We start from the raw sequence: 13,318 nt of genomic DNA, 5'->3' as shown, positions 1-13,318 counted from the left end.
TGAAAAGATCTGCTGTACGCACAGAAGAATCCCCCAAGTGAAGTTTTAGGGTGTTTGGGAATCTTGAACAGTTTAAAGTACAAATTAATTTATGAACTACTAGCTGTTTGTGGTCAACATTGTATTAGATTGACTGTTCCCTTTCTCAAAGACACTGCTCATGAAGTTAAACTTGGAGGGAGAAAGATCTACTGAGCTCTCACAGCTATTAAGTTGAAGTGAAATCAAACACTTTTTCCAACAAAAGGGGTTATTTTAGTGCAGCCCGGTTGGTGTGACATTCCATTACTTTTGTGGCAGAAGGGGCGATGCAAAGGAGGGCACAGGGACAGGAAGCAGGCAGGGACCCAGCTGTTGGCCTGAGCCAAGTGAAAATCCCTGACCTATAGGCAGGAATGGCTGGCATGCAGAGGACAAACTGCTGCTGCGCATGCAAAATGCTCACACACAGACAACAAGGTATACAATGGTGTTATTTAAGCTCAGTGCCACTATTTACACAAACTAGAACACCTGTGCACATTTACTATATATTGCTTGCTTGTTGATTTGTTTGGTAAACAAGTAAAATGTAGAGAAGTGAAGGTCAATTATAGGATCAACTTGTGTTGAGAACCATCAGCAATTTTACTCTTCGCCACATTTGACAGAAAATGGTCTAATAAATAGAAACATGGTTATTTTAACTCTGGGCACCGATCTGATACAAAACATAAGACGACATATTTGACTACAAGAGGACAGGACACACACTAAGACAACTCCATTATTTATTATGTAAAAATCACATAGCATCTTATATACAATCATAGAAGAAATACCAAATCCAATGTTTGTAATATTACAATAGCATATTTTCAGGATTAACAGTGGACTTCATCTGCAGCAGGAAATCAACCTATGACACAGCCGTGACGTAAACTTGGTGCAAATGCCTACAGAAGAATTATTACTGTATACGTTCCTGAAAACTTAAAAGAATAGTTAGGATAAAGTTAAAAATACTACATGGTATGTCTCGGTAAAAAAGCCCTATGAGAATGTTCCTGCTTTGTTTCGAATGGCTCAGTGAATCTGTGGATAAACTTTAACCTCTCACCACTACTTTTTTTTTTTCCATCGTTGAATCGACATCATAAAATATTAAGTACGACTGGTAATGACGCTCAAGTATATTGACAGTGCACAGATGAAACGGCGAAAAAATGATGAAATCTGTAAAGTAGACTTGCTGAAGGCTACTATTCATTATTAGTACAGAGATGAAGGAGAAGCAATTCAACTTTCACAATCTATCCCTTTTGGATTATTTATTAACTTAATTTCACTGGCACCTATGTTCCTTTATAGATAAAACCATGCAATCAATAAACATGCTCTATGGATACAAAATTCCATACATTCACGCATATGCTGGGCTGAAATGATCCCATGACATTAATGTGGACTTTATAACTTAAGACATAATAAATAGACATTGTGAAAATGAACACTGTGCAGAGAATGTCCACAAATAATCAGCAGTTGTCACAGTTCTTTAACAGCTACACTGGATTACTTCATTCTTGCGTGTTGTGGCACTGTAGGCAGCAGAGGATTAAACCATTCACATCATAGCTCCTTTTTTGGTCCCATGGAAATTCTCTCGTAACATTTTAGCGATGTAAAACATTTGTCAACTTAGTCAAACTGCAGGATTTGCATTAAACTTTCTGGGAAAGAAAGAAAATCAATATTGATCATAATTTCCACTAAACTTCAACAGTCAGTGCAAGAAAGAACATTTACCTAATACACTAAAAATTTGCCCAGTATGCAATTCCATCACATCCTTTAAGGCATATATTGGGCATTGTAACAATCCAACATTGTTTTAGTCAAAATAGTGCTTTGTGTTAGGTACACGTATCATTATATTTCAATCCAAGGATATCCAAGAATATCCAAGGATTGATTAAAAATTAAGCCAAAAATCTTGTGGTTATGTACCTTAAAACATGTATAGTACATAAAAAGCCACAACACAGTGAAAAAAAAATGTGCACCAGAAACAAATGTCACCATGAATCATTATGGTTTGAGCATAATAGGGCTTAAACCCCCTACACTATCAACAGCCTTTTAAACAAGACCCAGAAACTACATTTTTTTCAAGCCATAATAGTCTTAATTATTAGTGCTTGCTTTGTAGGCTCCTAAATACAGACATACCTTCTTTAAAAACTTAGGCCCTTAAGTTTAACAACCACTGGAAACACCTCACACTGACACGGGACATGCTCACACTATTTTGTACACAAGATGCACTTGATGCATCTGGCACCCTCCTTCAGCAGCCCCTGCAGTCAGGTTCTGCCCTTCCCTGAACTCGTATAATCTCTCTGTTCACATTTCACACCACTTCATCCGATTCCAGGTTGTATTCTTCGTACAGGGCATCTAGGATGGCCAGCTGCTTCTCCATGGCAGGCAGGTACAATCCCAGATCCCTGTGCATGCCGCTGGTGAAGCCTCTCTTCAACTCGTCGCCCTCTTTTGACACTAAGGCGGCGCTGAAACTTTGATAGGACGGTGCAGCTCTCAGCGCCAACTAGGAAAAACAGAAGCATGCAATAGTCACACTCCAAGAACAACAGATGAACCTCAGAGTGGGGAAACGCATTGGTGACAGTAAGAAATACCTACAGCAAATACACCCCGCACAACCCATCCGTGGTACTGCCGAAGGGTCTTTCCATAGGCATTATCTGAGTAAAAGAATAGACAGAACGTGATGAATCCTGACAGCGAACACACATTAAGTTCCATGTATTTTAATTTGTTTATAGATGTCTGGCCGGGTATCGTAGAAAACAGGCTCACTTAGCGCTCCCTGTATGTCTTGATGTCCTGCGTTGACCTCTGACAGAAATTCCTTGAGGAACTTCAGGCCTCGTCTGAGCCACAGCAGTGCCTCGGTAGCAGAGTTGCGCACCTGGGTAACATCTGTCTGGACTTCATGCAGCACGATGGACTGTAGTGTGGGGAAGCTGTCAGGTTCTGACATCAACTTCTGGTGAATTTTCTACCGGTTCAAGAAAGCTCAATAAGTTACTTGATCTAACGTGTAGTGACCGATAAGCAATTTGTCTGATTTTCAAGCTAAACAAGGAGTCGAACAGTATTGTATCCAGCAAATGTCTCCCTGTGGACATATTAAATAGTAAACTGTATAGTAGTAACATTGATTTATCCTGTATGTCACACTATGTTTAGCACAAAATGTAATGTACACATTCTACACACACAAAAATGTACACATACCTTGATATTTCCAACAAAATCCATTTTAACTGGTGCAAACACTGTGGACCCCAGCTTGTCTGAGAAGAGAAAATCCACAATCATTTCTTTGCAGCTTGGATATTTGCTACATTAAATATCCAATGCTGTGGCTGTTAATAGTCACTGATGAACAAAGCAGCTGTCCTGCTTTTTTCAAACAAATGATAAAGAGGGTAGAAAACCCTGTGGAACAAGTTCAGGAGAAAATTTACCTTTTAAATGCAGATTTAAGGTAGCAATGGTGGTAAAATAATAAAGGCTTGTGACACACTAGAAGACATAAAATGCTTAGCAATTCTGAAAGCATGCTGCATGACGTACAGGATATCAAACAAAGATATCACTGGTATCTAGATCTGTGTCAAGATTTGATGAAAATCTTTTTTTTTGGGCTGAAAACGTTTTACCACAGCTGGGAGGTGAGCGGCACTTAAAGGGCAACTTCGGTATTTTTCAACCTGGACCGTTTAAAAATTTGTCCAGTATCGAGTGACCTGCAGTCGGCAGCAGCAAGACAGGACTGCGACGTACCTCGCAGGCAATTGTGCCCCGTCAAAGTACATCCAATAAAGTATTTGTTTGTTATTGTGAGTATCTTCCAACATTATGGAAAGGACCCTTAAAGAGAAAATCAATTTTTGTTTAACAAAAAAAACGAATAATGTCTTGCTGGTCCAACACTGCCTTGAATGGTTTGTTTGTTTGTGTTATTGTGTTGGTGTTTTAAAGGGTTAAAAAACACCAAAGTCACACATTGACACAAACTAACAAATCAAGACAGTGGTCATCCAAGAGGTAAAATTACAATTTTTGTCAATGGAGTCTGGTGGTTTTGAACAGAGCAATAAAGGTTTCTGGTTAATCAATAATTTATAATGAGTAATATATTTTTTAAAAAGGTCTCTATCTGTAGGGATTCTTTCCATATTGTTGTCAAGACACTTTTAATAACAATCTGAGCCTGTCAGTGGCAAAAACAAGCACTTTAGCCCACAAGGATTACATTGCAGCACTCTGTTTCGCTGCTGCCAGCTCGCTAAATACTAAACCAATTACAGAAAATGTTGTCGCTATTAGTCATATAGACACAAAAACATGGGAAAATAGTAACAGTAATAAGGTTAAAAGGTCACATCATTTTGAACATAAATTTACAGTAATTCACAGAGATTCACAATGTTTTTTAAATTTAAAGAGGATCCTTATAATTCAACCTTTTGGCTAAACACTTACCTCACTCAGCATGTTCAGGTGCAGATGTTGGTTAATTTGAATATATCATCATATTGCCCTGGCCATCTTACATGTGTGCAAATTGAACATTGTGATTAAACGTTTATCTGCCAATCACTCATACCCCCAGACAATTCTTGATGACCAACAATCCTTATCCAACCTCTCCTCCTAAATATTGGGCCAATTCTGATAAAGCTCTAAAAACTGACAATGGAACAAGACAGGCATCTTGTCCGTCCATCATTACTTTTTTTTTGTCAACCGCCTGACAAATTTGGCAAACAAGAAACACAAATGTTTTTCAAGTTGTGCACTTGTTAATATAGTTACTGTGACCATGAGTGACCACCCTGTCTATTTGTAGTACTCACAGATAAGGACACGCAGGCACAAGAACATGTATCAGCTAATGATAAACCTTTTCATAAGATGTTAAGGTTCAAAGAATTAAAAAATAAATAAATAAATAAATAAAAAACAAAAAAAAACACTGGAAGACATACATGTGCAGATGGAAATAATGAGGGAATGGAATAAAAGGATGATGACGAACCCAACACAGAAAGCTATCACCTCATCAAGCACAGACAATGTGAGTGACAGAGCATGCACAAAAATAGCAGAAAGAAGTTTTCCTTATAAAATCTCTAAAGGGTGAAATGACCACATATGTGGCATCATCAGGAAGAGGAACAGGTTAAGATGAGGAGAGACTGAAAGTGACTGGCCTACCTAATACAGGCACTATTGCATAGCATGAATCCAAAAACTCTTGAGTAGGGATACCATTGTCGTCGTCCAGTCTTATATCACTAAATCTAAAAAAAAAAAAAAAAAAAAAAGTAGAACAGATTTAAACAGGAGAATATATTAGAAGTATGCCATTTCAGTTTTTATTTGATCAAATCAAACAGAAAAATAAAAGGGTACAAACATCAAAACAAAGTCAGAGAAAAGATCCACACAGTGTCATGCAATTTTATGCCTGACAATACCTGAGACTATTCTGCTACTTTGTCTACAACTTAACGGAGCTGAGTTTTTTTGCTAATGCAAATACTCTAAAACTGCTCCATCATTTTTAAAAGACCAACTCCAAAATGCATATACTGTAGCCCCACATCTTGCAGTTGAATACTAAATAAGACAATGATTTTACTCCATTATAATGATGTTTACATCATAACTGAATATTACAGAAATGATTATAAACACTCTAGTCCATTGTTCAATAACAATCTTAACACTCAGATCTTTAAAAAAAAAGAAAAAAAAGAAAAGAAAGAAGAACGTTTGAAATACAGAGCAAAACAAAAAAGCTTTACAAACCCAAATATCAGATGAGGGCCTCTCTGTGTCATGTGATCAAGAGAGAACACACTAATATAAAACACGTGTCATGACATCTTGAAATGGATTCAGTTAAATTCTTCCGAACCTGTAATAATATATTTATTTTGTGCAACACAGTAATACAATTAATATACTGTATTTACATAAAACTAAGTAACTATGCAGCAGAAGTGCAGTGCCTCAAAGACAGAAATACTACATAGTTTAGATTGGTTAATCCTAATACTGCACTAGTGAAATATCACAGATGATCATACAGTAACTTCATACAGTAACTGACGTGTCCTAAAGGATGTGACCTTCCTGAATAGCATTTTCGTACCTGTGACTCATTGTGCTGAAGAAAGTTTCCACCTGCTCGGTGTCTTCTGGCTCCGCTGAATCTCTGGAGGTCTCATCTTTCTGTGGAGTCTCTTCTTGGTCAGGAACAGCTTCCTGTTGTTGCTGATGCTGGACAACGTTTGCCTCCTTGTTGTTGTCGTCATGCTCTCGACTTTGGTCCAGTCTGTGCTTCTCCTCTTGTTTTGTCTCCCTTTGATCCTCGGCTTCATTTTCCTCACCCCCCTCGGCTGGTTGGTCGTAGTGTTCAATCTCAGAGGTATTCTGGGTAGCATGTAAAGCAGGGTCACCTCGCTCCTCGTAGACTGAGCTGTTGCCGTTGGCTGCATCAATGTCTGTATGATATAGCAGATATGTTACCAGGCAAAAAAGGGTTGAAAACTAACAAGCATATAGAATTTGGTTGCCTGTCGCAGCAAGTCTAAAGCTCAGTTTTCATCAGAATGGTTGTAGCAAATAGGGTACACTGATGCAAACCTCATACTCATCCTTTATTTAGTCCATCCATCCATCCATCGTCAACCACTTATCTTGCGTACAGGGTCGCGGGGTCCTTTATTTAGTGTTTCAGTAAAATAAATACATACAACTATGTATACAAACTCCAAGAGCAGCACTACATTTTGTATGTAGTATAAGTATTTCTGCACTGACCTGGTTAAAAGGTTCAGCATCCAGCATCACAGTTGGTGTGTGACTGGTTTCAATTGTGACACTCAACTGGGATTTACTGTTGTGTTTTGTGAAATGCTACAAGATGTGTTGGTTTAAGGTCCCCCCCCCCACACAGAAAAGATTACGAGCTTAATTACAATCCAAAAAATGCTTTATTAACTCTTTCATATCTCCTAAAAGTCTGACAATGTGTTTATTTTTAATTAAAAAATTTAAACAATTGTGCTAAAATAATCTGACTATATTTTTCTTACATTTTTGTAATAGTGTTATCTGGTGCAATTGTATCACTAAAAGCTGTCAAGTCTGAATTAATGTCTGTAATATATTCTAATGTAACATGATGTCAACTATGTTCCAAAAGAAAGGTGCCTTTTATGTACTGTATTACTTTTAAAAGTTACATTTAGTTTACCTATTAATAAATTCCTATATAGTGCTACATTCCATTAAAATGCTCAGAAATCACTGTTTTTTAATCTTTGTTTTTTTGTTTTTTAACAGTAAGATAGTATGATATAAAACCCAAAACAATAAATTGAAATGGACTGGTTTTATTTTCAGTAACCGGCAGTAGCTTTGACTTCGTACCGCTAAAGGAAAATGCATTAATATAATTGGGCATCCATCATTGTCCGTTCACTAAAAGTAAATAATATTTCCACATCAATTCAGATGATGTACACACAACCAGGCCCCTTTTGTTCTGTGCAGTCTTTCCTTTAAGGAATGCAGTTATTTCAGTTCAATGAAACCTTCAGCGGTTGGGTCACCCGACTTACCTGATGGGGAAGTTTGGTGTTCTGGTCTATCTGGCTCATCCGGTCCCTCTGCTCCATAGTCAAGGTTCTGGTTGTCATGTGCAATTGTTTCTCCTGAGGTTTCAGCCAAATCTCTCCACCTGGAATGAATTGGAGTTCACTATGTTAATTCTAAAACTTGGGATACACATATAAATGGCAAATGTGTGTAAAGCCACATATATAAAACGTTAATAACGAAATAGTATATCAACTGAAAACATTTGAAAGGGTATTTGATTTTCACCTCACTGCTATTTTGAACATCGGCGTATGTGACAATAATGATAGCTGGAGAAGCAGAGGATGCAACATAATTACATAATCCAAAAAAAAGCAACCTACTTCTCTCCAAGGTTCAGATTTAAATGATTGACAGGTTTAATCTGTTGGAGAAAAAAATACATTAGGGGATTAAATGTCAAGTCAGTGTTATTTATACAGCCCAATATTACAAATCATGATTTTCCTCTCTCCTTAGAGTAGACCATCAATTTGAATGAACAATTTTTTTTTAAAACAAACCATAGTCTTTGTACTTGATGTTATTAAGTGTATTAGTTAAATGTTGTTGACATAAATGTACCTTCTGAGGTTTGACGGCTGCTACTGGAGGAGATCCTGGTGGACTCTGTGTTGCCATATCCGTACTAAAAGTACGATTTGCTATCTGCATGCATTCCTCTAGAGTCTTAAGGAAAGTGGTGCACGTGGACTTCACCATCTTTCCAGTGTCTATGCCTGTCTGAAATGGATACACAAACATACACATTGGCTAACACTGCCACATATCCCAACATGGCTCTAAATGCCCTGACAGATAAGTATATTGTTTGGCAACAATATGCTAACAAAATCTGCTTACGTCATAAAGTTAAGATTAAAAAAATACTTATAATGTGAAAACAAATACTGCCTGTCTGGTCTATTAATAAGTGAAAGCACACATCAGTTTGATGTCTTGCTAGTTGCAAATGGACAACTCTATACTGTAGTTTCACACCAACAGCAGCTTCTCTTATTTCATCAGCTCATCTAAACCCTAATCTTACCTCCGTTGTGTCTCCTAGCTCATCATTCTCCTTGATCTTGTTTACTTGTTGTAGAAGAAGGTCACAGTATAATCTGAGTTCTGACATCTTAGTCTTCAGAGCCTCTGTGTTCTCTTGGAGCTCTGTAATAATAACAGCAAATGAGCAGACGTTTACAATATTTTACAATAGAATACTAACATAGCTGTCTAAGTGCAATCCATGCACAGATTTGGATGTTATGGCATCCAGGTACCTTTTTCTCTTTTTGTTCGGTTGTCTGTAAGGCAAGCTTTGGCTGTTCCCAGTGCCACCAGCCATTTTTGCCTCTCTGCTGCATTGATGGCTCTGAGGTAAAAGTACTGCTCTCCTGGTATGGTCAGGTCAACTCGTGTAGAGTCAGAGGAATGAACTAATAAAACACAGCAGATAAAAATAGACATGCTTATCAGTAGTACATCAAAAGGAAGTAGAAAGCTACTCCCTCACACGTGCACATTGAAACACAGTACAGGGCATATAGTGGGCCATACCTACCTTGGATTTCACAAACTGAAATTTTAATGCTGCCCTTGCAACCTTTCCAGGCATCTTCTTGAGAGTCGTAGTAAGACAAAGTTCCTCCATCAAGCACAAACCAACGAGGCTGCCAACCTGAAACAAAATGCATTAAAATGTTTTGATCTCTTCTGTAAAGTTGCTGTTTAATAAGTATGAGTATTTTTATCAAAAGTTAGCTTAATAAACTTGGAAAGAGTTAACCCTTACCTTATGTTAGCAACAGCTAAGTATTTGAATCAGATTATAATGACAGATGGTGGGATATTAGAAAAAGCTAAGGTTACTTGTTAAGACTTCATAAATAAGGTCAACTTAGACTTCGTTAAACAGCTAACTTACACTAGCAAAGTCAAAGATAACCTAGTAAATTGAAGTGGCGCATAAGCTCCGATAGTTGAAAGCTCTCGATAGCTAACGTTAGCTAGCCCGTTGCCTGTTAACGTTATCTCAAACTCAATATAAGTGTGCTATGACGTCGTCATGCTAGCTAGCTGCCTTCAAACGACTTTAACCGAAAACACCCAACGACTGTGGGGTGAACTTACCACTTATGTAATTGGTCCATTTATACAGCATTCCTTCCATTGTTTAATTATGTATTTTTGTCGTTCATTACTTGTTTATCATAACAAGATATGATGCACAGCTGATTGCAGCGACTCCATCGGGCCCACAGTGTGATTTGTGGAGTAACGTCCTCGGCTTTACATCTCGGCTGCGTAAATAAAGTGCGTAAACTTTTTCGTGAATGGAGATCTAAGCGATCACTGGAGAAGCCGTAGACGTTCCCATTTCGATCAGAGGGATTTAAGTACTGTGGGTTTGGATTGTGGTGATTGACATAAAGAATATCCAATTAAATGAGAGAATATATAAAGGGCGGGGCTTCGGAATGAATTTATCCAATTGTAGATGGAGGAGGGCAGACAGCTCAACAGTGGCTACGTTCATCGCTGAAGTTGGCTGCCACGTAGTTGGCATTCCTGCAGTGAATTTATTTTAGGTGCTGTTTTTTATGGAAAGGTTTAAACGAGCATGCCAATTTTGTGAGTTAGCCAGCTGTTGTCTATCAAAATGATACTTTTTTCTATTTGTTCGGTATTGCCCTCACTGTTTGTGTTTGTCACTGGGGGGAAATTGCCCGAGCCTGAAGTGAATATTGAAGTTATACACAAACCCTTCATGTGTTACCGTAAGTCAAAATATGGAGACATGCTTCTTGTTCATTACGACGGATTCTTGGAGAGTAATGGCACCATTTTTCATTCCAGGTAATTTATTGCTAGAAACTGTAATGGATGCATGTATTGCTGTACAATTTTGTTACATTCCTTGTGCAGGAAAATATATATTTGGGTCATTGTGATGGAACTTTGTGACTCTTGGCAGCCGCAAAGATGGGGATAAAAATCCAGTATGGTTCACACTTGGGATCCGAGAGGTGCTCAAGGGTTGGGATAAGGGTCTGCAGAACATGTGCACAGGAGAGCGCAGGAAACTGACCATCCCACCATCTCTGGCATATGGCAAGGAAGGAAAAGGTAACATAGACATACAAAAAAGCATGTTAGAGAGGGTGTGCTGCAGAGCCCCGCTTCTTTCTGTGTTCCAACAGATATGCTTCTTTTACATGTTTACAGGTAAGATCCCTCCAAGCAGTACCCTCATTTTTGACATTGAGCTCATGGACATCCAAAATGGTCCCAGGTCACATGAGTCTTTCCGGGAGATGGATCTCAATGATGACTGGAAGCTCTCCAGACAGGAGGTGTGAAATTATTTTAAACTGCTTTTATTTTTGCATTAAGTGTGTGTGTGTGTGTGTGTGTATTTCATATGTAATTTTTATTCTGTCTGCGCTACAGGTGAAAGAGTACCTGAAGAAAGAATTTGAGAGACATGGGTACTCGCCTAATGACACACATCATGAAGTGATGGTAGATGACATCTTCAAAAATGAGGATGAAGATAAAGATGGTTTTATATCTGCGAGGGAATTCACCTACCAACACGATGAGCTCTAAAGGACTGATTATTTTCTACTTTTTTAAACTACCAGTGTTCGTTTCATGAATTTCCTCCAAAATAGTGACATGAATTGAGGAATTGTGAAATAGTTACCAGACAGTTTTACATGGACCTCTCTCAGGGGGTTGTTTTTTTTACACTGCATTTGAAAAGTACTGCCTTACTTTTGGTTGTCAATTACAGCAGCTCCATTTTGTGTAATGTGATTCATCATTAATTTATATCTCCATTCTACATGCACTGATAGTGTCACAACAGATGTATTTAGGCAGTTTTGGATTTATAAAAACTAATTTCATGAAATAAACAATGTTATGTTAATTAATTTGTATTAGCTTTACAATTCATGTTAATGTGGCCTGCCTCAATGATTTTTATCTGTGCATGTCTTCATTAATCACCAGAGGGCACTCTTGTCCTAGACTTTTGTGTCATACTTACAAATCTTAATCAAATCCCATAACAAAAAAGCAACACTGTAACCACATATTGTCAATAGTCCTCTTTCTGTTTCTAGATTTCTGTTTCTGGCAGACCAGAATATCAAAATGAGAGTACATTTCATGTTGTCAGGAGTAAATCAGGGGGAAAAGTGTGCAGTAGGCTTCTATAGTACTGGCATGATTGCCATGGTTGACATTTTCAGTCACTTGCAGTGATTCAGATTTCAAATTATGTGTTATGCTTTAAAGGAATAACATTTCTTTTCATATTTTTTTCCGTTCATGTATAATTGCAGTTGTAGCAACCATAATATCCCTTCAGTGTGTCAATGTACATTTTGCAGTGAATAACTCATAAACACAAATTCAGCCTAAAACAGTATCCAAATGCCAAAACTTGCTTTTGAACCCTGACTAGGAGACATCGTTTCTGAGTTCATATTAAAGTTTTTTGAGAATAACCCATAAACAGCTATCTGACATCAACTGACCCATGTCATACTCACAGCTCTGTTAAATTACAGTCATTGTATGGCAAACATCATGCGAGTCCACATAGAAAGTTATGAATGTAATGAAGGTAATGAAGGTGACTATGTGGGATCATTGATTTCTAAATTGGTTCTCAGGATTGTAACTTTTGTTTCGCTTAATGATGTATCAGTAGGGAGTAATTAGGATGGAATCAGTTATGCAGCATCAACAGGAAGCAAAGCACAATGTTTCCAAGATTAAAGAAGACATTGAGATGTGTGATAGCTGTCGGCATTCTCGGTGTATTCCTTTCTTTAAACCATACAAATGAAAGCGTTGTAATATTTTGGTTGAGTGAATCTTGACAGCATTGACCCCAAAAAAAAAAAGGATGATGCAGTTGACATAGCAGGAGACACGATCTCTTTCCCCCATAACATTAAAGATTACCAACAAGTATATGTCTACATCAGATGCTTAAAGTATTCAGTATTCAAGCCACTGTAAGACATATCACCACAGTTGGCCCATTGCATTAAGGTGAATGATAATTGCAGCATGATAAGTGAGTAATATTGTAGCATACTGACATACTGCAGAGGTGAATTGTTATTTTAGGCACTAACGTCAACTGTAACTAATCATATTGTAATGCTTTAAATTAATAATAAAGAGGTGTGACATAATGCTATATATTGCAGCTAAAAGCAGAAGGGAGTTTCAATTTCACTGTATAACTTGTTATATTGTGACAATAAACCTACCTACCTACCTACCTAAAAAAAAAACCATCCTGATGAAGGCTGACATGCACCAGTGATATTCTCAGGAACCACAGATATATTTCAAAATAGAAAACCAGAGTGTAAATACTGTGGTGCAACCATGCCTTTTCTCACAAAGAGCACCACTGTTCACCATTGAAATTCATATGGTATCTGGCAAAAGTCCACTCTGCTGATCACACCTACAGTTAAAACTGGACAAATGGGAATGATATATGGCAAGACAGAGATTCACTAATAGATTTGGCCTTCCAGGTAAAATAGGCAAG

At 37.7% G+C, this 13,318-nt stretch overlaps 2 protein-coding genes across 2 annotated transcripts; one reads left to right on the top strand and one right to left on the bottom strand.

Moving 5' to 3' along the window:
- Positions 1-753: 753 nt before the first annotated feature.
- plekha8 (pleckstrin homology domain containing, family A (phosphoinositide binding specific) member 8) lies at positions 754-9,904 on the bottom strand. The gene is made up of 13 exons (XM_038711674.1): positions 9,865-9,904; positions 9,296-9,412; positions 9,015-9,170; positions 8,780-8,901; positions 8,314-8,472; positions 8,073-8,113; positions 7,710-7,828; positions 6,236-6,587; positions 5,293-5,378; positions 3,304-3,362; positions 2,863-3,064; positions 2,686-2,747; positions 754-2,590 (listed from the first exon to the last, which is right to left on the bottom strand). Exons 1-13 carry the CDS (start codon positions 9,902-9,904, stop codon positions 2,393-2,395), a joined length of 1,713 nt encoding a protein of 570 aa, XP_038567602.1. The 3' UTR covers positions 754-2,392.
- A 357-nt stretch (positions 9,905-10,261) lies between these two features.
- On the top strand, positions 10,262-11,803 carry fkbp14 (FKBP prolyl isomerase 14). Its single transcript, XM_038711673.1, has 4 exons — positions 10,262-10,590; positions 10,709-10,860; positions 10,960-11,087; positions 11,185-11,803. The coding sequence occupies exons 1-4, from the start codon at positions 10,394-10,396 to the stop codon at positions 11,341-11,343; spliced, it is 636 nt and encodes a 211-aa protein (XP_038567601.1). The 5' UTR covers positions 10,262-10,393; the 3' UTR covers positions 11,344-11,803.
- Positions 11,804-13,318: the final 1,515 nt, after the last annotated feature.

Source organism: Micropterus salmoides, unplaced genomic scaffold (assembly GCF_014851395.1).
Source record: "Micropterus salmoides isolate LMB-PRFRI ecotype aquatic unplaced genomic scaffold, ASM1485139v1 Ms_hic_scaffold_11, whole genome shotgun sequence".
Lineage (NCBI taxonomy): Eukaryota > Metazoa > Chordata > Actinopteri > Centrarchiformes > Centrarchidae > Micropterus > Micropterus salmoides.
Note: the sequence above shows the minus strand (reverse complement) of the source record. Positions and strands in the feature narration are given on the sequence as shown.

What these genes read in the sequence shown, in the direction of transcription:
- fkbp14 (XM_038711673.1), top strand. Translation starts at nt 10,394, where the DNA reads ATGATACTTTTTTCTATTTGTTCGGTATTGCCCTCACTGTTTGTGTTT. An exon ending in GGCACCATTTTTCATTCCAG is followed by an intron (nt 10,591 to 10,708) that starts GTAATTTATTGC and finishes GACTCTTGGCAG; the next exon opens with CCGCAAAGATGGGGATAAAA. An exon ending in ATATGGCAAGGAAGGAAAAG is followed by an intron (nt 10,861 to 10,959) that starts GTAACATAGACA and finishes ACATGTTTACAG; the next exon opens with GTAAGATCCCTCCAAGCAGT.
- plekha8 (XM_038711674.1), bottom strand. Translation starts at nt 9,904, where the DNA reads ATGGAAGGAATGCTGTATAAATGGACCAATTACATAAGTG. An exon ending in CAGCCGTCAAACCTCAGAAG is followed by an intron (nt 8,114 to 8,313) that starts GTACATTTATGT and finishes TTTCTCCAACAG; the next exon opens with ATTAAACCTGTCAATCATTT. An exon ending in TTCAGCACAATGAGTCACAG is followed by an intron (nt 5,379 to 6,235) that starts GTACGAAAATGC and finishes TTTTTTTTTTAG; the next exon opens with ATTTAGTGATATAAGACTGG.